The sequence below is a fragment of the Gasterosteus aculeatus genome, chromosome 4 (assembly GCF_964276395.1).
Source record: "Gasterosteus aculeatus chromosome 4, fGasAcu3.hap1.1, whole genome shotgun sequence".
Lineage (NCBI taxonomy): Eukaryota > Metazoa > Chordata > Actinopteri > Perciformes > Gasterosteidae > Gasterosteus > Gasterosteus aculeatus.
In genome coordinates, this window is record NC_135691.1 from 4,312,624 (window position 1) to 4,338,902 (window position 26,279).

The window sequence follows — 26,279 nt, forward strand, 5'->3', positions numbered from 1 at the left end:
AAAGTCGAGAGTCGAATGACTCAGAAGAAACTGAAAGAATCTAATACGAAGACATCGTATTAGACGGACTCTTTCATTTCTGCCAGATAGTTTGTTTTTGACCTAATATACGTGTAGTTCAGTTCTTTTTACCATGACTTCATCTGCGACGTGTGGCCATTGCATGTAAAGAAAGGGTGTGAATTCATTACGACCTGTTTTAGACGTGTCTCTGCCTGAGGAGAAAACCTAGTTTGCAGATGTGTGAATGGTTCCTTCTTATTAGAAAAGTCATTGTAAAGTGAAGGGAAGTCATCTCTGACCTTTATCAGGCTTACTGGATGGGAAAGTAAGAAAAAGGACCACTGCGACTTGATAAGGTTACTGGAAGTGACTGATTCCCCCTGAAAAGGCTGCCGGCCGTAATGAATGTGTGTCTTCTAGAGGTCGTAGTAGAAGTTTAGACTCTGGGGTTTAGGCTTAAATAAACTGCATATTAAGGTCATATGGAACCCTTTATTTGATTACAGTTGTGTTAAAAAGCCTCCTTGTAATGTCACAAACATGAAGCCTTCAGGTCAAAGGAAGCGCAGAAGACTTAACATGCTGAAAATGTTCCTCTTCAGGGGAACTTCATAGAAGGCTCTTTTTTAAAATCTACAACGAATTGATGGTGAAGCTTTCGGGGCTAAAGATCAAAAACGAATGTCCCAATACTCCAGCGGTCTCCAGCAGAGGAAGTCTGCCTCCGGTCCGTATTCACTTTATGACCTAAAGTGTTTCAGGCTGAACAACACAAAGCAGCTCCTGGTTCCTACTCTTTAGAAAGACGAAGCACAACCTTTATGAATAAAGGGAACAAAACAGGGGGTCTTCTAGAGACTGTTCTCTTTGGAAGCCGCTCATTGGGCAAAGCCTTTGTAACTGCGGGTCAGTTATACCACATGTTTATGTGCTTTAGCCACTTAGCCAATTGGTTCGAGCTCTGTTTTACATTCCCATTGAAAAAAAGAGGGCTTATTCCTCTGTAATTATAATTATTATGCCTCAGGAGATAATGAGACCATGGGTCTCTCTTTGTGTGCATCTCTGTGTCTGTGAGCTGAAGGATATTTTGGGTGCACATCTATGGCTGCATGGCCAAGGACTTCCTGTGGTTTGCAGGAACTCACACTCACACCTTTCATCATATTCATTTCATCCAACATTACAGCAGAGGTGGTTGCACGCACACACACACACACACACCTGGAGGAGACACATTTTTTTTGCAATTCACACACCGAAGAGGCTCATGGAGGAGAACACAACTGAGTGGGGGTCTCAGGGTTATGCCCACCACTGTGGTCCTATACATTATTCATACATCCCCATATGTGTGTGTATCTGTACTACTCCCCGTGTTCGCCACGGCCCACTTCAAAGCACACGTCTCCTACACCGCCCCCCCCCCCCCCCAACAACAACAGCGTGATGTGGCCATTTCACGGCGCTGAACATTATTCCCTAATAATGTTCTGCAGCGATTACTGCCCGAGCGGCACAGGGAGGATGAATGGCGCCCTCTGTATGCTGTGAGCTACATCCATGTAGAGAAAACATGAGCAAGTCGTGGTTGAAGTAAACAAAAACAAGAAATGCAACTGTGAGTCGGCTGAAATGTGTTGCGCACCGAAAGGACTCGTGTTGCTGTCGGTCTTCATGAATTTTGAGAGGAAGCTGAGAATTCTTTGATTTGAGCCACATTGTTAGCTGTTGTTTGCCATGTGTATGTGCCGTTACAAGGACAACAACATTCCAATCTCATCCAAACAACATGTACTGAGCGTTGAACAGCAGCTCCATTCCTTACAAACGCCGTCACGTTGAGCGGAACAAGGAGCGCGGGGACTTACTTGAGTACATGCGTGGAGCTGTTGATCTGCGTGGCCGTGCAGGCGGCGCCGGCCCCCAGGAGGGACGGCCTGCGGTACCTCTTCCTCCCGCAGCACAGGATGATGAGGAAGGCACGGCGGAAGGACTTGTTGAGGAAGGCGTAGAGGATGGGGTTCAGCATGGAGTTGATGTAGCCCAGCCACAGGCAGGCCACCCACAGCTTGTCCGGCACCGTGTAGTCTATGAAGGGGTCCACCACGTTGGTGATGAAGAACGGCGCCCAGCAGAGGCAGAAACACCCCATGATGATGCACAGCGTCTTGGCCGCCTTGGTCTCTGTCCGCATGCGGTGGTTGCGCTGGTGGTCGGCGGAGTCCGCGCCGACCCCGGCCCCGCCCGCCCGCTGCAGCACGCTGATCTGCAGGGCGTGAGCTCGGGCCGTGACGTAGATCCTTTGGTAGGCCAGCACCATGAGGACCAGCGGGATGTAGAAGGCCACCACGGAGCAGGTGAGGGCGTAGGGTTTGTTCACCATGAAGACGCAGGACGTGGAGTTGGTGCCCTCGCTGTAGCGCCGCTCTTCAATCTGGCGAAAGGAGTCACATCGGGGGGGGACGAATGAGACAAACGGCTCGTACAAAGTGCACCACTTGAGATACCTCACTGGAAACACGGAGCTCTGGCTTCTATCCGGGGGTCCTAGTGGTATTGACTAATCACGCTCGAGGGAGCCTTTGCGGATGTGGTGACGCGAAGAGCTCGCTCAAAGGACTTGAGAGCCATCATCCTTCACCGACGGCACAGTGCGACCACACATCGCTCCATCCCGCTCACACGAGACGCGGCAGCGGGTCGGGGTTAAGTGTCACTTTGAGAGCATCGACGTGGACTGAATCCAAAGTCTTTTTTAATTGACTCATTGACACATGACCAACCGGAGAAGACTTCTGACTAACGTATCCATCGCTAAACCGCTCTGCTTGTTCCTGTCAAATCCAATTCTTATTCAAGATAAAGAGTGTGAATATAGTCCATACTTTGAACGCTAATTTGTTTTAAGGAACTACATTTATGTTTAATGCAAGCACGATTCCTCTCAATCACACAAACTCACATCTGAGGAACAGAAGGTGGATTGTTGTGATTCATAAGTGGGTTTAAGCATCCCTGCTACAACATGGAACACCTTCAGACGAAAACCAGCGCTCTCCTCAGTTAGTCTCCACCGGCGGGGAACACAGGCCCTGAGGGAGACGGAGGTTCTCCACGTCCCCATTCATCACGGCGAGCGCCCGTCTCAGTTTTCTGTATCTCATCTGTGTGGAGAGGAACTGGGACTGCGGGGCTACGGGATGAGTGACGCGCCGATCGAGCCATTTCTCGGCATGAAAACGCTCCCTCGTCTGTAAACAGAGGCTGGTTTTTATGAGCGGCTCGAATGTTTAAGTGATTCCAGGTGAGCGTTGAGGTTATTCCTGCTGCTGCGGGAATGCGGACAATACACACGTGATAAAAGTGATGTATTAGAAAATAGATATCTATTTTATCTGTACTTCATGTGTACGGTTGACGGAGGTGTTTTTCTGGTGTGTGGATTTATTCTGCTTAGCCAAAGCGCACATGGAAGCAGTTCTAATTAACACATCACTCATTCCAACCTAAATCCGCTTAGCCGGGGGAAAAATGAGGAACATATTCCTCATCTCTGGAAAAGTGGATGGAATTTGTTGGAGTATTCTCGTTGTAGATCCAAGTCGACTGACAGCTCATTAACGGAGCATGTGAAGACACCAATAAATGAGGGGTTTTAAATGGAGACATCTTGATTGTTAATTTATGCTAACACGAGATATTTTCCCTGAAGTGAAACTGCAAAAGTATTTGCATTAAAATAAAAACAGGCTGTGCGATTGGCGGCTTTGGAATAGTTTGCAGCAAACACCCATGACTGAATGATGAAGTGTAACCATAGCTACAAGAAAGGGCCGACGATGCAGAGATCTGATCATTACATGTTGTAAAAGCGTGACATCTGAATTATATCAAGAGATTAATAGATTATGATAGCGCCGGCTATGTCTGCTTTTGACTAATCCATTCTTCATCACGCTAAGGTAAAACAATCCTGTGATTAGAAAGGAATCCTATGATTAAACCAGAGACTTTCAAAAGAGAAATACCACTTAATGAGCAATTTGGGAAAAAGCTCCATAGTTAAAAGAAGAAGCTTTTCCACACGACCACGGGACGTTTTTTCTCAGAGTTTAGGAACCACCGACAGCGCAGCAGACACATTGTTTCCTACAGTTTCTTCACTTGCTGCATCGTTCCCTCTCGTGGGGACGTAACCGCTTAGAGCTTACGTTGATATGTGGAGAAGTCCATCAGGTCTTGATCGACTATGTTTTTTTAAAGTTGAGCCAGGCTGTAAACACAAGTTGTACTTGAGAAAAGAAATGTGGACTTGTCCTCTTAGCGACCACTTTTAGAGGTCCACTGAACCCCAGTGGACCTCTGGACCTCCACCATGTGATTTGGTGAGGAAACCATAGGCCGATCCCTGACCAATCAGAGTGGAGTATTCCACAAGGGGAACCGGTACAGACAGACGGTGTGACTCTTTGTGCCTTTGTGCCACTTTGTGCCAGAACTGACTGACTGCTCAGAATATTCAACGGGTCTAATTGGACCCGAAGAGGACGCCGCCACTTCAGACTGCGCCGGTGAACTCCTTTGTGTGTGTGTGTGTGTGTGTGTGTGATGGTTAGCTCGGAGGAAGCTTGTACCTGAGACCTATAGTTCTTTCAGTCGTGTTTATGTGTTTATGTCTATTTTAATATTGCATCCAAAAAAAGAAGAAGTGAAGAAATGCTTCAAATTAAAGCGAGACGGCAAAATATCAGTTTACAGAAGTAAGACAAAAGACATTAAGTTAAATCAACCAAAGAGACCGATTAATGTAAAAAAAAAAGGTGACAAGATAAAGGTGAAGCTTGAGAAGAAAACTGAAAATGAAGAGGCAATTGCTTGGTCCACCTTTGATTTAAGAATTCTCTACACATTTTGCACTCGAGTGAAGTACTTTGTCTTTGATATGAAGAAAAAAGGTTTGCAGCATTTTTAACCCTCTTCAACAGTTCCTTTGCTGAAGCAAGACTATAGTAAATTACTCTAATCTATTCGTGTACACACAGTAGCCAGAGTTCCTTGTTCAGTGCTTCCATTGTCCTGAAGAGACGGGCTCTTCTCGAGTCTTTCTAGATAAGATCCATCAACCTATGGAGCTGATGCTGTGCTTCCATTGGTGCAGGGCCACACTGGGGTTAGAACTCTCGGCCAAATGAATCACAACCTGCCTCCTCCATGTTATTCTGTGTCCAGATATCGTGCGTTACTGACCTTTTTACATGTTGACGACTGGAATAAGAATGGAATAAAAGTTTCATAATGAACCAACTTGTTTTCCCTTCACGTTGATCCTCACCCCGGGTTGGGGGAAGTTCTCTTCTAATACCTTCAAAGTGCTTTTTTGCACTTCGCAGCAGACTATTTTTTTCTCTCTATTTCTATCTTGAGTCCTTATTGACATCCTCAAAAAACCTCACCGCAGTGACTCATCCTTGAAATACTTGAAATAAAGAAAGAGCTCGACTCCTCGTCTGCGGCGTCAGTGGCCCCGTCCTTCGGGTTTCTGTCTGACGGTGTGGACGTTGTTGCCATAGCAACAGGTCAAGCATGTGCGTCTCGTAAACAATACAAAGTCCTGAGGAAAGGAATTTGTTTATCAAGCAATTCTGGTAGTAATTGTGGTTTCTGTTTTTCGATGGTTTGTTTTGCTTCTTCCGCCTGCTCTTCTCATTTCCGCGCAACTTTCTTTTTCTCCCCCTTCACAGAACTTGAATCTTCCCCTCACAGTATTATGTTAATAAACTTTTCATTTTGTGTGGGGGATTTGGACTATTTCCGGCTCCATCGTCTAAAGAATAGAACCAACGCGGGCTGCTCGTTTTAATCGCTTCCCCCCCCGCCGGTGAGCACGCAAACGCTGAATGACTCACCAGGTGGTCGATGCCGATGCTGTTCCAGCCCAGCATGATGGGCAGGAAGGAGATGAAGGTGGGAATAACCCAACAGCCGCCCATCATCAGAGCCACTCGCATGGGCGTCATTTTGTTCTGGTAGACCAGCGGCTGGCAGCAGATAGCGTAGTACCTGCACACCGACGACAGGAAGAAAGGATCACCGATCAATACGTCGATACACTGCCGATAGATGAATCGTCATTTTGCTTTATTTTGAACTAAATGGAGTCAGCCTCATCCCACCGCCGATGTCAGCACGTAAAATATGATTTTTGAGCTTCTCTCAGGACCTCGGCTTTGCTCAAAGGAGATTAGAAAGAGCAGTTTTAAGGATTTCATTTAATTGGCAAAATGAAAAAGACAGAAAGATGAGGACAACATACAACAGAGACAGATGTCCTTATGATGCTAATACAATTATACAAAATGTAAATGTCTCCCTGGATGTTTGTCTCCCTCACTGGCAAACCCCATTACCATAATATTTCATAATCTCAGGGAATTATACCAAACACCAAATAAAGGCAATAAATGAGGAGCAACTGAAAAAAAGGGTAAAAAGCCTCTTTATTTCTGGGTTTTTCACTCCGCTTCTGTCTCCTTTCTTTTTAACGAGCCCTTTTGGCAACACAAGAGGGGGTTTCTGCCAAAGCTTTTTGCAATAATATGCTAACCACCAATAATTGAGCATTAGAACCCCTCCGTCGCCCATACACGTTTTACCGTCCTTTCTCTCAATCCGTACCTCATCCACCATTCCTCACGGTTTTTGAGCACGTTTGACTTTTTTGTCATCGTCTCTCTTTGAACCTCCAGCCTTCACTAAAGCTTCCTGCCTTTAAAACAATCAGCAGTTCTCTCGTCTTGAAGTGAAGGGTGACGGAGGGTAGAAACACCTGACATCACCAGAGTCTGAAGACTCTTTGTGGAGCAACTAGTCAGCAAATCTTTCATTCTGTTAAATCTCTCAGCTGCTACATCCATCACTTGTCCTCCATGCCAGCGATTAGCCGGCACCTTCTGTCCCCTTTGAGCACGTATGAAGCAGGTCAGCACGTGATATGTTTGACTCGTCAAGAGAGCTTTCGATACTTGAAATGCATTTTCTTTTTTCTATGAGAAGATTTTACAGTCGACAGTCCCGCTGCCCCAGATCTCTCTCTTCTCTTGTCCACTTTGGTCTTTTTCCCCCGCCGCCTCAATGCTTTTACTTTGGTGCTCACGAGCCGAGCAGCTCGGTCCTTCACGCTCAGGACCTCGTGTTTGCGGCCCACTTCAGGCGTGTGAACCAGAAGGCGGGTTTCCTCGCGTGTGCCTCCTGGTGAAGCAGGACTCCGAGCCAGACGGCGACATCGTTTTAAAAAAAATCGGAATCTGACTTTTTCAGTTGAGAGAACACGAAACCGTTCACGCGTTGCAGATGAAGCAGCCACGCGGTGTTACAGTTGACTCCTCTCCTGCAGTTGAATATCGTGGGCTGCACTCGGCCGCGTCACAGCGCTTTGCTGCAGCGCACTAGTCGATACGTACCTTCCACCACTGAGGCCCAAAGAACACATCAAATTCGGCGTCACTGAACTGTTGTTTTCGCTCTTTTGGACTTTTTTTCTGATCCGTGACAGAAAGAGGGAAGGAGGTCCGTTTGGAGTGTGCATTTAAACGCTTGCCACGTGCGTGGGGGGAAATGGCGCTGATTACCCGCCCAACGGCAGGTCACAAATGCGGCGTATACGCTCGAGCATCACAGCGAGCGCTTTGTGCGCCTCGGCCGCGGCGCTGATCCCCCCCCCACACACACACACAGCTGGATTATCAGAATAAGCACGTCTCAAATTTGTATTTCCCTTCGTATCCGTCTCATTCAATCTGTAACTTAAACCAGAACACACACACACACACACACGCACACATCTGCGCCAGCGAACGTCTGCATGTGTGTGTGTGTGTGTCTGTGTGTGTGCGAGCGTGATATCAGACAATGCGGCGGGAAGCGGCACGCTGTCAGCCGGTGATAGCGCGCCCGGCGACGCTGGCTCGGAACCGCATGAATAGGGCGGCGCTGAGAGAGAGAGGAGCGCTGTGAATGAGCCCCGGAGAGGGAGGAGAGGGAGACTGAGGGGAGAGAGAAAAGGGGGGAGAAATGGAGAGGGAAGTGGGAGGAAAAAAAAAGAGGGAAGTAGGACAGAAAATAGAGGAAGGAAAGGGAGGAGGAAAAACGGAACGCGTTTCAGAAAATAGAGAAGGGTGTTGATCCCTATTAAAGGGCAAATGGCAGAGGCTGAATTGCATATTGTTACAATTCCTCACTGGAAAGGCCTGTCAGTTCCCTCTCATCACATGCATGTTTTCCAAAAAAAAAAAAGAAAAATCAAAGCAACAGATAATATAGTACATTGCAGCGGGCACCTTTTTACCCCTGATTGAGGTTCTAACCCCGAAAGTCGTCCTCTCCGGAGCAGAGCATTCACGTCTTAACAAAGCGCGCTTGTCCTCAGAGGACCGAACACTCTTCGGCATTAAAGCTAATCCGCTCCGTCCCCGTCGTCAGTCTCGCTTGATATTTCACCGCCTCCCCCTGCTATGGTCGTACCTCATTAACTACTTTTAGTGCGTGGCATTTCGCGGGCATCTGTAATCTGGAGAGGCTGTGTGTATGCTGTGTGTGGTCTGCATGTGCTGTGGCTTTAAAACAAAAAAAAAAAGGTCAAGAGGCCCTTTCTGCTTGAATCGCCCAACTGGACGTCGCGAAAGGCGTCTTTGGGAGTGGGTGTGGCCTGAGTGACAAAAGCTCCAACGCAAGTAAGACGTCTTGCATTGCACGAATAGAGACCTCTGAATGCACAAAAGGCACCCGCGTGCACACGCACTCCCAGAAGCTTGAATATTTACAAAAAAACATTAGTATGCACTTTCCCTCTCACACACACACACACACGGACCTGGGTTAGATTAGAAGCAGACGGAGCACGGTTGAATGACAGCATGTCCTGACCGCGAGCACTTTAAATGGCCCCTGTTTCCTTTTGATCTACAAAACATTTCTCTCTGTTTATTTCTGTCATTTCTATTCAGACATTATTTATATCGGGCGCTGGTTTCTGAGAACGGCCGAGCCCAAAGTACGTCGCCGTCCTCCGCGTCCACGGGCTGCTGCGAGAGATTCCACTCTGCCTTCACCTCAAACAAAGCAGCTTTGTGCAAACTAAATGCTACGATACGACTTCACCTGCACCGTCAGGAACATTTCCTGGTTTCATTTGTGATATTTTTACTCACAGATGGAAATGTTGGGCTCTGCATCTCCACCAGGTTATTCTGTAGACGTCGTAAAAGCATTGATAAACTCACAGAATGTTGATTATAAAATTAGATATTCAGAAATGAATAAATCTGTGGCACTTTTTCCTTCAAGATGCAAAAGCAAAAAATGAAACAGCTTACGCCGATCATCTCATGAGCCTCTGACTTCTCTCTGGCCGACACATGAACTCGTCCTCCACCGACACTACCAGGAGGGAGAAACAAATCAGGACCATGAGAGTCTACACTAACATGAGGATGTCACAGCCAAAGAACTGCTTGTTTATCACCTGCAACATCGGAACCCAGTCCGAACCAGATGGTCCGACGGATTAGATCCACCTGGTGAAGCCAAGCGGATCTAATCAAACGCATCACATGTTGGGACGGAGGACCGGCAGCAGTCTGGATGTCGGCGTAAGGAATTCAGAACAACCGCATCAGGCCGAAGGGACGGGCTGAACACGTGATCTCAAGTGACACAAGTCGCATACCTCATTGCACTGACCGCCACAGTCAGTCATGTCAGTCATCAGTCTCGGCTCCCTTTCCTTCAGAACACGCTGATCAATCTTGACGGGCGTAGTTGCGAAAAAACAGGAGGCGGGGCTTAGTGCCGTGCAGAAAAGCGGCATTGGGGGAGGCAATGGAGTGCAGAGTAAATGGAGACATATCTTTGCAAGCGAGCAGCCACAGTCTATGACAGGCTTCGCTGTCTTCAGCCTCCTGGGTCCCTCCGCTCCTTCGCCTCATCTCTCTTTTTGTCCCTGTAGCTTTCTGGGAAGCCTTTGCCTCTTGAGTGAAGCACTCAGTCCTTCACAGAGCCGCTGTGATGTAATTCATATTCCGTCTTGCTCTGTTTTGTCCCTTTCTTTGTCTACAGAAAGCTTTTTTCTCCATACAAGTCTTCATCACATATTCTTTAATTCAAATGTTAATATGCCATATTATAATCCCTGCTACTGTACTTTTATCATGACGTGCAGTGATTTGCATTAGCCTGTAATGTGGCCCCAGAGGCCCCCAATTAGAGCTTGATGTTGGTTTGGTTTGAGTGGAAAAGGAAAATGTCTTTAAACGAGAAACTTAAACTAACTTTGCTCATGCAGGATAAGCTAATAATGCATCCTCAACGGCACAATGGCGGTCCCCTTAACTCCGCCCCCTGGCCTTCGGTCCAGCCCGACCTTGATGTAAGTGAATGGGGGGCTTTTTGGGCTAAATGCCAACGCATTACAGACCAGTTTGTTAATGTTTTGAACTCTTGCTGGAGGCTTCGTCTTGAAACAAAATGATCAGCTTAAGCCTGACCAGATGGAAGCTGGTGTGACTTTGGGAGGATCCAGCCATTGTGCAGGGGGACTTTTTAATTAGTGGATTAAACCAATTTGATAAAACCAACTGTCAATGAAAATGTCCTCCACTCGTTCTGGCAATCCAGACATAAACTGTGGCTTTGGATTTCAAATACACACATATTTATAAACCATTTTTCCAATTAGTTGCATTTATACTTCATGAACTGAACAAAAATCTAAATAAACTCCACTGAAATAGTGGTTTTAAATAAAGTTGCTGATCAGGAGTTCTCCAAATGTGAGACCATTCAGTGTTGTAATCACGTTTTTATTTTTCCTTCGTCACTTCATCTAGTCCTTCAGTTGTCTCAGGCTCAATGTCTCTTGGGTGTGTTGGCCTCTTCACTCGATGCCTTTTGTGTGGGAGCATCCTCTTACTGGCGCTTCTGGTATTATTTAGTCTGAATTCATTTCCATTCAGCTCTTTTGAGCATCTTCAGCTGACGTTGGGTGAATGAGAAGCTTTATCCCGCAGATGTTCTCTTATTCTCTACCTTCTCTCACTTTCTCCCTTGTTTTCTTCTCCGTTTGCCTCTCTTTTCTTTCTCTTCCTCTGTCACGTACACAAGCTTCTATCTGTCAGACATGTTCTTTCTCGCTGCCACCTTCAGCTGGTTCAATTCAGCGTTCTGCTGTTTTCAGTTTCAGCAGCTGCCGCGACCTCCGACCTGCTTCAAGGTCAGATGGGAGTAGAGCTACGATAAGCTTGAACTGAGGAAACGTTAACAGGGCTTTGACACAGGACAGAACGTGACCGGTCACAGTAGTAAAATACACAATTAATGATTGCTGAATACAGCTGCTTTCATTTCAGGGTAATGGTGCTGCTCACTGTCACACCGTCATGGTGTACTGGGCCGCCTCATGCATGGCCATTTATACCAGCAGCATCTGTGCTTGTCCTGCAAAGAGAGGTCAAAGTCAAAACTAAATACTTTCACCTGCCCTGTAACAGGCAGGACTGTTAGAGACCCAAGACCCAAACTGATGGTTTGATAACGTTAATACCCGAAAAGGGCATGGAAGCTACGTGCGCCCTGTGCTTTTAAAACCTGATAAATACAACGGACGAATGGGTATTCATCCTGCTGTAGTTAAAACAATCCAATTAATTGATTACGCTTAATGTGGCCTACGCTTCAAAAAGCGGGGGCTTCCACCACCGGGAGCTGAACAGACCTCGTGTGTCGCAGAACAACGTGGTTCTGGATGTTTACGCCACGTTGTGTTTCTGCAACGCTCCGTCGACAGCTCAGCAGAGCATCGTTTTGGGGTCGGGAGAAATTTTCTCCATGCGGCGACAGAATTTGACAGCAGTAGGAAACAAATAAAATGGTAATGTGGTGGAAATGTTTGTCATTTTTTTTTGTTGTTCTCTAAATTCTTTTATATTATGTATTCAAAGGTTCCTCATTGTTTCCTTCTGTGTTTATTCTCTTTCTCCTCCAGTGATGCGGTCCACAGATGCTTCCTTTTACAGCTTCATTAAAATAATATACCAGAGAAATGTGTTTGTCTTCTGCCCTGGTCTGTTATTTTCTTCTTCTGCTCTTTTTTTATTCAGTATGCTGGAAGCTACAAATGACTTCAGCAACCTGCCCGAGCCTCCCCTGCTCTTCATCAAAAATCAAAAACCTCTCGGGAGGAATTTTTTTTCCATCCGTTTGTCATCAGCAGGTCTGAAAACGTTTGTGTTGTTGGGAAAGAAATGCTGACTGGACCTCATGCTCGACATCCTCCCCAAGACCACAACCGTCCCTTACATTCAGTCAGAAGACGAAGTTTCACTGATTCATTGCCTTGCTTAAGCACATCTTGGTGGTAGTTCATAAAGGACAAAAGGGTTTCTTTGCTCAATATTTCCGCCATGCCTTTTTGGAGGCGTCTTGCATGTTGAAGGAAGATCTTTGTTGTTGTATATTAAAGCTTCTCCAACCACGGCAGACACTCTTTTCATGGGGGGGCGATCACGGCAAACGCGTTTGCAGATTCCAACATAAGCGGAGCCCTGGGAGGGTCCTTGAGGGACCTTCATGAAGGTTTCAGTGCTGAGGGAAAGCGATATTGCCAACTTTATTAATTGCTTTAATATTTCGGGCTGTTTTGTTCTCCTCCTCACATGTTTTTTACTCCAGGCTGCGGAAAATACAGAATTCAAACTACTGCTGCCAGTTATTTCCTATGTATTTGAATGGTGTGTGTTTATGAAGAGAACAGCCATGGATTATTCTAAAAATGTAACATGAGAAATTTTGGACATTTTTCGGGGTATTGGTAAAGGCAAATAGCCTGCACCTTTGTGTACCAGCTGCTTTAATGGAACAACAAATGTATGAACTGCATCACCCATTAAAGTAAATCTATTATCAGCAATTAAGTAAGACCTGCAGCAAAAAAATGTGGCAGGGGTGAAATCGATATTTCCTTAATTTTGTTTTTACTAATCTTATTAACGATGCAACGTCGCGGTACGATGTGTGAAACATGCAGAATATGCAGTGCGAAATGTCGATTAGATGGATGTTGCTCGCTCCGCTCTCACCACGGAAACTAACCCGTTCCTACGGAGCCACTCGGTCACTGTAATTCGGCGGTTCGGCCTCTGGGGCAGATCTGCCTTTCGGGGGTTGAACAGCGTCAGTTAAAGGACCAGGTTTGATAAATCAGGGATACTTTACTCTGCTGCTGGCTATTTCTAATGTATGCTGTGTGCAGTTCTAGATATTTGAAGGTGTTTTACCTACATGCACCCGTTGACTCATTTCCATTCCATTCACTATTTGCTCATGGTGTCCCGTGGTCCGATTCAAGAGAAGAGAAGCTTTGAGTTGATGGATACGGTAACAGGCGCATGTCGGTCACCTTGAGTTCCCACTACGGGTTTTCAGCAGCAAACTGTACGGGGGCTAAAACACTATAGCGAGAGGGCGCAGGCATCAGGACGTCACCCAGCGGCTGATGCACTACAGCACTGAAGCCTCAGCTTTGCTGATATCAGCGTCACCATCTTGGATTGCTGCCAACAGCATGTCGATTTTCTTTTTTCTGACCTGTCAATCAGAGTAGCCTTGCACTAATGACTGCAAATGGACCATAGTTTACCAAATGAACATCATGAAGTCTGGAAAGTCTGGAAACTGGAGATTGAGACCATAAACTGTTTATAAATAAACCTAGTGAGTAGTCATTTTGTTAATAACTTCCATACAACCAAACTTCTCTTTGGAACCGGAGAAGTTGGTCCCTGATGGTCAGTAGAGAGAATCCAAGTTTAAAGACTTTTGGCTTCCCTCGGAAAGCTCTGGTAATAAAGGAGGATTAACAAAGTCTTTCACGATGTTCCACAGAATGTTGGTGTTTGTATGTCCTGGTTGGGTTTTTTAAATATCCAGCAGATCGTACAAAGCTCTCTAGTGTTTTACAGCAACTCACTGACAGTTTCATTAGTTTGTCGTCTCCTCCTGCAGTTTAACATGAAAACAGAATTTCATATTCTCTTTCTAACAGTCACAGTGCTCAGGACTTGGAAGGTAAACATGCTGTTTTTTACTACACCTGTTCTTAGAAAAATTTGCATTTCGCTGTAGAATAAGAGCACCTTTAAAACGTATTCATATGTTTATAGCTATGGAAGAGCTGGCTGTGGTCAAAAGCATTTTTTATTAGAGCAAATATGTACTCATGGGGACAAAAATGTAGGATAATAGTTAATTAAGTGATTGTTTATTATGCATTATGAATCAGTTGCGTGCGCTTTCCTTGATTGTTATTGATTTGTTAGGAAGGTTATTAACGACAGGCCATATGGAAAAAGGTTTTTAAAGATAGTGGGAGCTAAAATGTGGTTGTGTTTGCTCATTTTGTTGAAATTAACTTCATGATTGCTTCAAAAACTAAATTAATTTTTTTTAAGAATATGCTGATAATCACACAGAAAATAAATGCATAAATAAAACAAAACAAAGGATGCTGATTAAAAAGTGAGCGAGGAATAAAACAAATAAAAAACGGATTGGTTATCACGATTGTATTACTATTAGAGCTCTACCTCACTTAACTACCTAATTATTTATCAAGAAATAAAACTTTTGTTTTTCATTAATTAACTCATTTTTAATAACTTAAACGGCTTTGGTTTGGTTTGGTAATGGAAGTTGCCCTCTCCCAGGATGCGGACGCAGCTATAAAAGAGTACAAAGCTCCTCCGGCCGGATAATCACATGGAGAAACAATCTCCTCTTTCACAGTTGCTGAGCTTTGCATCTTCAGAGTGTCTAATTTGGAAAAGGATCCTGTGTTTGTGAGAGTCTAAAAACGCATAAATAACCTGCTTCAGTAAATGCTTTGTATATACTGTAGTGAGAGGCAGCGGTTCTCCCTGTATTTCCTGGTATTCGTATTGTGGGTGCACCACGACTAAATGATAAGCAGTAAGAATCACATCATAGCGGCACAATCATTTCTCTGCATCCAGCTCAGGTGGTGCCGGTTTTGCCTAGTGGTGCACACCACTTATTTTACCAGGAACGTTTCGGAGATAAGGAATCCCTGCAGGCCGAATGCGTAATTCATGAACTCTGACTTTCAGAAACCTCTAATGCAGAAAGTTTCCTTCGCATCGCTCGCTTCCTTTCTTGGGAGCTTGCAGTCTTACTGCATCGGCTTGAGAAGTGACTTTACGCGCACGAGCGGGAAGAGAAAAAGATGACCAACGCGTATGCACGGAGTTAGAGGTCCCAAAGTCCCAGCAGGCTAAGTGGCTAACGAGGGCTAACCTGCTAGCAATCAGAGAACAGACTTATCAAGAATAACTCTGGCACATACACAACATGTTTGTGTATTCCAGAAAGGCTGAGTGAATAACCTTTGCCGTCCTCGCCTGCAGCTTCAGTTGTTCTTTAGATTCACGTTCACTAGCGCTGAAACTTGGTGGAGTAAATTAGAAAGTATTGTTTTTTTGTCCTCGTCTTGAGTTGAGATATGTTCCATCCGTCCGGCTGGAGAGGCAATGAAAATAATTTATCCCTTCTACGTCCTGACATGGACGCCGCTATCAGTCTGGATGTCCTCTCACTCCAGTTAATATCGAAGCTGTCAAAGCGAGAAGCATTGCTTGGGTCAGATAACATCCGTCAGCTGCTACCGTACACGATTCAGCTCCAAACCAAGTGGCTGTAAGGAAGCTGTAAAGTCAGTCTTCTTCTCACATTAAATCTTTTCCTGTAGTTTGTCTTCAAAATGTCAAACAACTTTTGCAAAAAAAAGTAAGGTACTAGATACTCTCAGTAGATTATTATTTTACAACGATTGGAGGCAGAATTCCACCTGGTGCAACATGTTGAACTGGCGACTCTTCTCGTGCACGTTGCTCTCAACTCTCCGTAATTTAACGTCTGTGTTTGAAGTGGCAACAATCTGTCCACATTTATCCAGGACGTTTTCAAACCACGGCCTTTTAGGGACACAGTGGTGGTCCTCTGTAGTCTGCGCGCCGCGCAGCGTTAAATGGAAGTAGCACGGCAGCTAGCTTAGCCGTGCAGCTAGCTTAGTCTAGCGACTCGTCCCCCTTCAGTGTGACCCAGTTCTCCGCTGTGTGTCGCGCCTCTGGTTGTTTTACTTCCAATGTAAAAAGCTCTGTCCATCTTCGGCTAACGTTACCGCCACAGACTCTCTGGACTAACTGCAGCTAGCGGCGGTTTAGTTTTCGGGGTCAAAGCACAGCGGAAGCGAACAAACTTAACTGCGTAAAAATATTTACGTAGTATTGATTAATTCCTTCTTACAACCCTGCTAGAGACTGTTTAGCTTAGTGTTTGGCAACTTTTCTCCCTTCATGAAATCCTCTTCAAAACCTGATCCCGTTCTTCTAGCTTTACTTCCTTTCATCGCTCCAGAACTTCCTGGGAATTACACTGCGTCAGCATGGTAACACAGTGTCTCACCTGTCCAAGGCGATGCAGCACAGGTGCAGTATGGACGCGGTGGTCAGCAGGACGTCCAGAGACGTCCGGACCAGGCAGAAGGTCTCGCCGTAGATCCAGTGCTGGTGGACCAGTTCGATGGCACCGAACGGCATCACCAGCACCGAGACCAGCAGGTCGGCGAACGCCAGAGACACGATGAAGTAGTTGGTCTTGATTTTCCTGGTGAAAGAGGAAGAGTGAGCGGAGGGGTTTTATAGGAACAGATCTAAATGTGCATTTGTTCATCATTCTGGTGGGACACCACCAGATGTAATGGTCACCACAGCTGTTATGACAGTTTTATGAGAAAAACAAGATCATTCAGCAAAATGTTTATGAGGGAATAAAAAGTCTGACATTTTCACTGTCAAACTAAGGACCTCGGACCAAAAACCATAACAAACCCAACTTTCATTTTTGCACTCAATCCAAATAGCGCCAATGGAAAGTTTTACGGTGCTTTTTACAGGTGGGAAGTGTGTTTTTGAGGGCAGTATGATTGAGTGCCGTGAAAATCAATTATAGAAGAAAAACCGAACAGAGGTACCTGTGATCATGCAAAGAAAAGACAAAGCGCATGTACGTGATTGGACACATTCTCCTCTATGTCACTTTAATGGTCAAAGACCTCGTTGAATATAAATGCTCTAGAAGGCTGCTGTGCAAGCTGTTACAGATCTCACAGGCGGTCTGTGAGAGCTCAAATGTGTGCAGGTGTTTTTGCATGCAGGTGCTGATCTTGTGTCTGACCTGTGGATGACCTTATATTTTTATATACAGCTGAAACAGCAGGCTGGTGCTTGGAGCTGCACCTCATCATGTTGTTGTTTTTCCATCTGTGAGATCTGATATATGTAATCAAGCATAAATCTTCTCTCGATCTCCCACTGCACTGTCGTGAATATCTCGCTCCCTCTTTCTGTGACAAATACCAGAGCTGCAGGTACAGCGAGAGGATACCCGTATTGGACAGCTGATCTGAGCTCCAGGTTTTTGTTTATTTCCACTTAAATCTACAGAATCACTGTGACCAGGAGTCTGGCATGACAACGGTCAAACGCTGCTAAAAGTCATGTTGAGGCTTTGGGTCCACAAAGCTGTCAACTTGTTGGACAACTCGAGTCAGTTTATTATCAGACACTGCCGCTTCTCGGTCGGTGGTCCTCGGCGTCTGGACACCAACACACAGATGGACCCTCTGACGTCTGTGTGAGACGCTCCACGTGCCACTATCAGATGGTTAGAGTGATCTCCGCCACGTCCAACGCGTGAGAGAAATTACAGGAACTGGAGGAACTAGAGACACCATAGAAACTAGAGGATTTAGAGGAGCTAGAGAAACTATAAGAAACAGGGAAACCGAAGGAACCAGAAGAGCCAGAGGAGCTAAGAGAATTATAGAAACTAGATCAACTATAGTAACTAAAGAAACTGGTGAAACTGGAGGAACTATAGTAACTGGGGACACTGGATGAACTAGAGGAGGAACTAGACGAACTAGAGGAGCTAGAGGAAGTAAGAAACTAGAGGAACTAAAAGGAACTAGATAAACTAGAAACTAGAGCAGGGGGGGCACACTTATTCCGCTCAAAAGCTACTTTTCAATCGACCAAGTCCCGGCGATCTACCCCACCAATTGGTCCAATGGCAGGCGACCGGCTCTGCCTTGGCAATCGAACTATTCGGCAGCCCTGAACTGGAATAAGAGGTGAACCTGGAGCGAATCATCAGTCCATCAAGATGTCAAATTGATGTGTAGTAAATCTTTTTGGGAGAAAGACGTGAGATGGTGAGTAGTTTGTTTTGGCGAGTTCACTTGGTTGGGTTTGGTTTCCCAGATGAACCACCAACCCACCAGTGGACCAGTGACAGAGTGAGGTGGTCTGCGCTCCACGCCGCGTTCTATAAATAGTCGGTCACGGAGGCTTTTCCATCTGCCTGTCGCTTACCCAAACAGCCCCTTACAAACAGGCCGTGCAGGAACCAGGCAGCTGTCTGCTGCATGTAAATCACGCCGGACATGCACACACACACACACATATATGTTCACATAAGAAAACACATAAAAACGAACGAGAAGACTTCTGGACGCAAGTGGAAATTTGCACATCTTTAGTTAGATAAATGAGGATTGTATACACACACACACCCCCACACACACACACACGTGCTGCGTGCTCAAACTAACACACACACTCTGTTGTTGATTGTAATTCAGGACAGTTTAGAATCCGTTAACATCGCCAGGGCGGGAGGTTAGAATGACATCTGATGTTTAGCTTAGTACTAAGAATAAATAATCTGCTTTTAAAGAGATTGTGTTACTGGAAGGTCGGTGGGTTTTACGGACACACGTTATGTCGGGTGTACAATATGTGGAGAGTAGAGGAGGAGATACGAGAACTTAAAAGAATAAAATACTGCAAAGAGGAGGAATGTTCTGAATTGTGTAAAATGGATCTTTCCCCGTAAGTAATTCTGGGATTACAGCAACATGGATTCAGAAATATTATCAAATTTTTAGAAGGGAGACAGTTATTTCGTCACAGATCCACTTGTTCGGGCCGGTTGGGTGAATTCCATGGTTAAAAATACGCAAATAAAATAGGCAGTGGGGAGGAAACAACAAAAAGCATTAAACTGTTTTTGTTTTTGAAAAACACTTCCTGAGGCGTTATGGTTTGACGGTATGAGTTTTTATTTTTATTTTTTTATTCTTGCATGAACAGCCATGACACATTGGAATTCGTGCACAGCGCTCTCTCAGAGTCAGTAGTTGAACAACAGTGTGATTACGGCAGCAGCAAGTGGAAATGCTAATCTGTCTTAATGCCTTCAATTAAAGCCACTTTGACTGCATTGTGTGTTGATATTTATTCACGTAATTATTGCATTCATTAAATTCTCAAATTAGGTGGGGGGGGGGTTAAAAAGAGCTCAAGCCTGCGTAGAATACAGAGCTCCTTTTCTGATAACTAATGGTGAACGTTTTTTATTGTTTGACGTATCACAATGAAAAAACAGTGGCATGACTGTCCTTGTACTCTTGTGGAATATTTTCCACAAATTTCATTCAAAATACAAAGAGTCCTGCTGAGATCCTGCAGCTCACATGGTTGCAGGCAAATCACTGCTCACAGAGCTGCATGATGTCCAGCGTAAACACCATGCAGACTCTGTGTGTGTGCGTGTTCACGAGCAGTAAGTGTGTGTGTGCGTCATAAAAAATGGAGATGGCTAAAGTAGGCCAGCAGCAAAGGCGTCTCAATTCCCTCCCATGCTGCCTTCCCCCTCCTCATCCTCTCCTGTACTCTTGCCTCCTTTCCTCTCCTCTCTTCAGTCTGAGGACTGAGAGTGTCGTGCAGATTGTAAAGCTCTTCAAGGGGGAATTTGTGATATGGTTTTAACTATATCAAGAATGGCCAAATTGTTTGGCTTGTGGGCCATAAAAAGCAAAAAATGAAGAAAGAAATCATGGCATAAACAGCAACTTTTGATTTGAAAAGTAAGTACAAAATAAATAACACGGCACACCTGTTCAATGATTGATTCCATACTTCTAAATCCTAAAAGTGTTTGTGATGCAAAACATCTGTAAACAACATGACTGCAACAACTGCAGCCAGTTGTTAATTATTATTGTTAGAAAGTATTTTCGTACCAGTCTTTTCAAGAAATACATTTGAGATTTTTCTCAAAATGTATTTCACATTATATTAGGATTTAAAAAAGAAAAATGTGTTGTAGTAACTTTGTCCGAGCATTTATTTATTACCTATTTTTAACGTCGGTGAGCTGCAAACTTTGCTGGAAAAATGTAATGGCTGGATGTGAGGCGCGGTGATTATTTTGTTTTAAATGAACAAAAGGGATTATGTTCCTCCTAATCCTTCTAGAATAAGGCTACAATGTGTGTGTGTGTGTGTGTGTTCCTTGTTCTCACACACACATAATGTGACACACTGAGAGAAACGAGGTGTTTGTGTGGAGGTTATTGATGAGCGGTGCAGGACCTTCTGAATCCCCCCGCTGGTGTCAACTCCCTGCAAAGGACCCCCTCTATCTGAGAGTAAACCCTCTTACTGGCAGCTTTCCTGTCCTAAAGGCTGCTGACATCTTCTTTACACCTTCTTGATCTTCCCTCTTCGTCTTTCATGCGTCTTCCTCCAGAGGTCCAGCCTCACGTGTCCATTTCGTGGTTACGTTTTCGCACATCGGGCGGTAAGATTCATCACCTGAGGCCGACGGTGAAGCAGCGCGACCCGCTCGTCGTCAAGACCTTTGGTTCCTCCGAGAACTCAAGAGGAACCCGCGGTGAGGGATTGGAATTGAAAAGCGGTGTTTTTCTGGGTGAAGAATTGCTTGCTGAATTAAAACTGGCCGTCTGTTTCCTGCTCGATCGAAACTGTCTGACGGACGTTGTGAAACGACATTGTTATTTAATGATGTGCTCAGAGCTGCGCTTCATATTTGGACAGGGACGCAGTCCCCCGTGGGACGCCCCGATGCAGCAGCAGTGTGTCTGTTTTTCTTTATAATTGCGCGTTAGCAGTTCACGTGTACCAGGAGTAAAAACAGTGGCTGCCTCTCAATGTGTGTGTGTGTGTGTGTGTGTTTTCTCCAGTGGGCAGACAGACAATGAGGCTGGGACAAACAAAGATGGCTCATCATCACCGTCTCCTTGGGGAGACATCACAGGGGCGACTTTGTCTCTCATCCATGTTCTTAATTACACACACACACACACATTCATACACAAAAATGAAAGCTCATTTGGATTTTCTTTTCATTCCCACGTGCACAACAACACACCTGCTTTTCCTTCTTGGACGCATTCATCCGTCACACAGCAAACACACACACACACACACACCTGCATGTGAGCATCGCGGGGACAACGGTCAGCCTGAGCGTCACAAGACACAACAACCGACAAAGAGACAGTCCGACTACCGGAGAGTCGGGACGAGAGAAATGAGGACAGAGGAAGACGAGGAGGAGGAGAAGAAGAAGAATGAATGACGGCGGCTCCCCGACGACCGGCCGTCCTCAGGATGACCCGCTGTGTCCGGGGACGTGGATGTTTCTCATTGGGATTCACCGTCCACAGAAAGAAAAGAAGACAAAACAAACAAAAACAGAATGTTCATGCAAGCTATTGTGTGTGTATTTATATTCTTTGATTCACGGCTGTAGTGTGCGTTCTGCTGTCCCTCTGTGCTCTGTTTTTGGGGGGAATCCACCTTCTACATTCCTGTCCCCTTCCTGGCTCTCTCACAAACGTCCGTTTCTTGTCCCCGTCTCCCTCAAACACGACAGGGAGACGCCACCATTCATTTTCACCGCACCGAGTCGTGAAGTGAGATCCTATTGTCATCTGACAAAAACGCTGGAGATAAAGCGGCGGGAGAAGAGAGTAGAGATGGAGCTCCGTCCCACCTGAGTTGTCGGTCCTTGCAGACGGCCACCATGACCAGCAGGTTTCCCAGGATGCTCATCAGCATGACGAGAGACAGGAAGCCGATCAGAGCTATCCGCTTTGGCATGCTGTCGCTACGGAAACAGCAAAAAGAAGGGGGACAAAAGAAGGACACATCAGCTCAGATCTGCACAGACGAACCGCAGGCTGCAGCTTTTGGCCAAAGAAGAAGGCAATCTGGTCCAGCTGCACTTTTGATGAGATTTATTTGATTTGATTTTATCAGCCTACATTTCGTCGCATCAGCAAAAAAGAGAAATCCACGCTCGTTCAGGACGGAGGGAGTTATTGGCAGAAAAAACTAATCATGAGACGGAGGGCAGGATTTATTTGTAATAAGGTTTATGCTGCTCATGAAGCCAAACACTAGCAGCCTATGATGGAGAATCCATAAAATATGACATGTAAAATGCATTTCCAGAAGTCCATGGTCTTTTTTTTAATGTTTTTATATCAGGAAAACACCATCAGGCCGCAGGAGGAGAGTGCATTTCACATCCGTGCTCGATTAGGAACGGCTACGTTAAAAAACGGATTTTTTTCATAATTTTATGTATTACAGCATATATTTAAACTCACCACTATCATCAAAATGTCAAAGAGTTGATATCTTTCTGTGTCGTCTCTTGTCACCACTATAAAAAGATGATTTCCTCTCCCATTATTCAGCCTCCAAAAGTCACCTTGTTTTATTTGAATATCAAAGGTGGAGCATTTCCACTCATATAGGAGGATAACATAAGATACTGCAGCTCCACCCAAGCATCCACCTGTACACGGGGACGTAGTATTATGATGAGGTCCCAGCCTGTCGGCCATTAATAGGCAATATCTACTTTTACATCAGCAAACAACCCTGAAATGAGTAAAGTAAGGAAGGCCTGATGGAAGCTAATTCACCACCAGGAGCCGTAATATATTTTACGCCATAAACTGCACGCGTTGCATTTCCGCTCCAGCAGGTCTACTACAACCTCGGCGCGGCTTCAACAACACGTCTCGGCAGCCGGCGTGAGTTGTGGCTCGAAGCCCTCGGTGCGAGTGGCGTGCCTCTGGTGGCTTCATCTGCTTTGACATTGGTAATACGTCACGATAACAATCCCCCTGAGGCTCGTGGTCCCTCAAGCGCCAGACTGACGTCACTCCAGATGTGCGATATATCGGTGGCTTTATTTTTTTTTTGCTTTGTATGCTAATGGGCCGCCTCAGTGAGCGCGGAGCTGTACTTCTGACCCCATCTGCCAAATGATCCATCTCCCACCATCTGAGGCTCCGACGTGAAGTGATAGTGTGCAAATGAGGCCGGCTCTTTGATCCGTGGTGGCAGCACACTGATCAGATCAAATCGGGCCGCTGACAGCTTCTGAGCAGAAGCGTCATTATCCGCCCCCCCAACGCAACTTTACAAAGGCCTCTGCAGCAGCACACTAATCCTCTTTCATCTTGAATTTGTCCGGCCTCGATACATTGGTGCCAGTGAGATCGCGGCAGCGACCACCTTTAACAAGGCGGCTCTCAACTTCCCCGCAACGGATCCGACAACGCTTGAGCCGCCAGTCATTAGTGGTCCTAAAGCGGCTTCCGCTCGACCAATAGTCAGGGATTCCAGTAACGTTTACCTGACGGTTCACAGACTCGTCCACACAGTCTAATATTTTCACTCCACTCGAGTGACCACCGTGTTTCCATGCGCACGGGACCAAATCAATTGGTTTCCATGGTTACATGAATCGTAAAAAGGTCGGCCGTGAACTCGACTGTATTCGTGTGGATCACACATGGTCTTAAATTGCTCTGCGATGACAAGTCAACGTTAAAAAAGTAAACTAAAAAAAGAGATCTAAAAAAGTGTGAAAGGTGTTTATCAAATCCTCTTTTATGATCCTGCGTTATTTGAATTATTTATCCGGGCCGTGCTTTTCATTCAGCGTCACCTAAATGTGTTATTCCTCCAACGATGCGTCGCATTCCTCTCAGGCTTCTGTGTGCCGGGTTTGTGCTTCGCTAAGCAAAGACCCGACGCACTGACAGGTGAGATGTTGAACAATGCGCTGGGACCTGATTTCCCAGATGTGCGCGGCGCTCTCTCTCTCCGCATACTTTCATTTGCTCTTAAGCCGGTGTGACTGTGGAGGAGATTTGCAGGAACTCGGGAGCCGGAGGTCTACCGAGGGAGGACTGAGCTGAAACAGAGAAGTGGTAACTCTTGATACCCGTGAACTTTGACCTGCGGCTAAGCTGAACCTTTGCAGCGCAATCAGGAAGCCGGCAGCGCCAATTAAGGCCAGATGAGGATTGATGGGGGAAACGCCGTCTCCAGAGCTTTAAGCTTTAAAAATCACCAATTTGTCATTGGATTCTCATCAATTATCCTGTGCACACACACACATCATCGGCTTTATTCCCACATGTTTTTTTAGGGGCTGAGTGATGTTGATACCTCTGCTTAAGGTGAGGTAAAAAAAAAAAAAGGGAGAGGGAAAATGTAATGTTAGCTGCCACAGGAAGGGGAAAGAGACGCCCTCCTCTGCCTCAGAATATCTTCGGCATCGCAGCTCTTCTTAAGCCCTCAGAGCGGCTCCGTGTCAAGTGCTGATTGGATCCAAACGCCACGTTTGACTTCCCGGTGGTCCGCACAGATGGCCTGGAAGAGTCTGACTGAGCACCCCAGTGGCTCCGTACCGACGCATTACGTCAACCGGACGTGTTCACTGCATTTCATTTTAATTTAAGTTTAATTTTCTCCTCAAGTGACAACAGAAGTGTGTTAGTTTCACCGTGGCTCACTCTCCCGACTGCAGATGACGTCTTTAAAATGTGCAGCCAGTCTTATCTTATTATATCATCTTGCCATTCGCTCATTTTAACTCAAAGTTTGTATCTTTCTGCTGCACTTTTCCACCTGGTTTCACGCCCAACTCTTCAGACTGACACCGATGCACCGGTGATTTCACTTATTTACGCTAGTTATTTTTCACGTAACAAATATACTGATTCCAGAAACAAACCACAATCTTCTCCCGAGTCGTTTTGATGTGTAAGCAAGTCTTCAAACAAAGTAAGTCGGAAGACACTATGAATGTAACAACACGACATGCCTGACTCATCAAAAATGTACGCCGAGCATCAGTATTTGATGATTCGGGAGTGAAAATGTGTCCTTAATTTATGCTTCCCTAATTAAAATTACAAGCAGAAAACTGCTGGAGCGACGCTCTATTTAAGCAGACGGTATAGTTAATTAAATAATATAAAAAAAATCCAAGCTTCAAGATAAAGGAACATCACGCAGAGTTGAGTGCACAGAGGCCTCTGATGCGCCTTTGAACCTTCTTAAATGAAGGACGGGATGACCACTGCTGAACAGGACGCTAACTGCTTCTTAGCCGCATCAGTTTGACGAAACCACATTTCCCATAACAGAGTGATGATGACGATGTTGATGAAGTGTTCTTCATCCCAAAATGACCAGATCTCACCGTTCTCCCACATTCCAATCTGTTTTCTATTTACACATCAGATACTTATCAGCAGGAGTGGCCTCGTCTCGCCCCCCAAAAAAACCAAGACCTTTTGGCTGGAGCTGATGGCCTGAGTGGGAATCCCTAATTGCAAACAAAAGCAGTTGGGACCCGGCGTTCCCTCCCAGCAGGCAGGGACAAGCCGGCTATTATGCAGACGTCTACTCTGGTACCCGACGCCGCTTCTCAGCATCACGAACAAGGGAAATGTGTCAAAATGGACGGCTGGGTCACGACAGATTCCCCCGCTGAGTGGGATCGCTGGGTTCTCACACAACCTTTCAATTAAATAACTCAGTGATTAAAAGTCTGAGGATGAAATGAAAATAAAAGAATACTTTGGAGACTGAATGACTTTTTTTTCGTTCACATCTGGATCCATCTCAAACCGCAAATGTATGGACATAAAAATAAACAGTCCCTAGAATGGAAACCAACCCATGTACGCGATCTTTTTAAATAAAATCCCCACCAGCATCAGGATCAATAAATCAAACATCATTTATCGTTTTTTTCCGCCTCAAACCTGAAACTACACACCTTACAGCAGACGTATTGAATTGCCAATCAAGTGTTGACGTGGTGTTTGGGTCTCGGAGAAGGCGCCCGCCTACAAACTGTCGGTCCGGCCTTTGCTCTTCTACCCGCCGTCAGTTTTAAAAGTCCCAGAAGATCAATTTCTCTCTGAGCGACTGCTCCTCTCCTCCGAGCCGAGGGGTCAA

At 45.6% G+C, this 26,279-nt stretch overlaps 1 protein-coding gene across 5 annotated transcripts in view; it reads right to left on the bottom strand.

Moving 5' to 3' along the window:
* htr4 (5-hydroxytryptamine receptor 4) overlaps positions 1-26,279 on the bottom strand; it is an 88,053-nt gene that overhangs the window by 22,767 nt on the left and 39,007 nt on the right. For 4 of the 5 annotated variants that reach the window (XM_040174731.2, XM_040174728.2, XM_040174730.2 and 1 more), the window contains 4 exons: positions 21,997-22,110; positions 16,537-16,737; positions 5,913-6,066; positions 1,875-2,440 (listed from right to left, as the gene is read on the bottom strand). In XM_040174731.2, coding sequence (XP_040030665.1) covers positions 1,875-2,440; positions 5,913-6,066; positions 16,537-16,737; positions 21,997-22,110 — 1,035 coding nt within the window. The remainder of the gene's footprint in view (positions 1-1,874; positions 2,441-5,912; positions 6,067-16,536; positions 16,738-21,996; positions 22,111-26,279) is intronic. The other variant, XM_040174732.2, reaches the window with a different exon arrangement.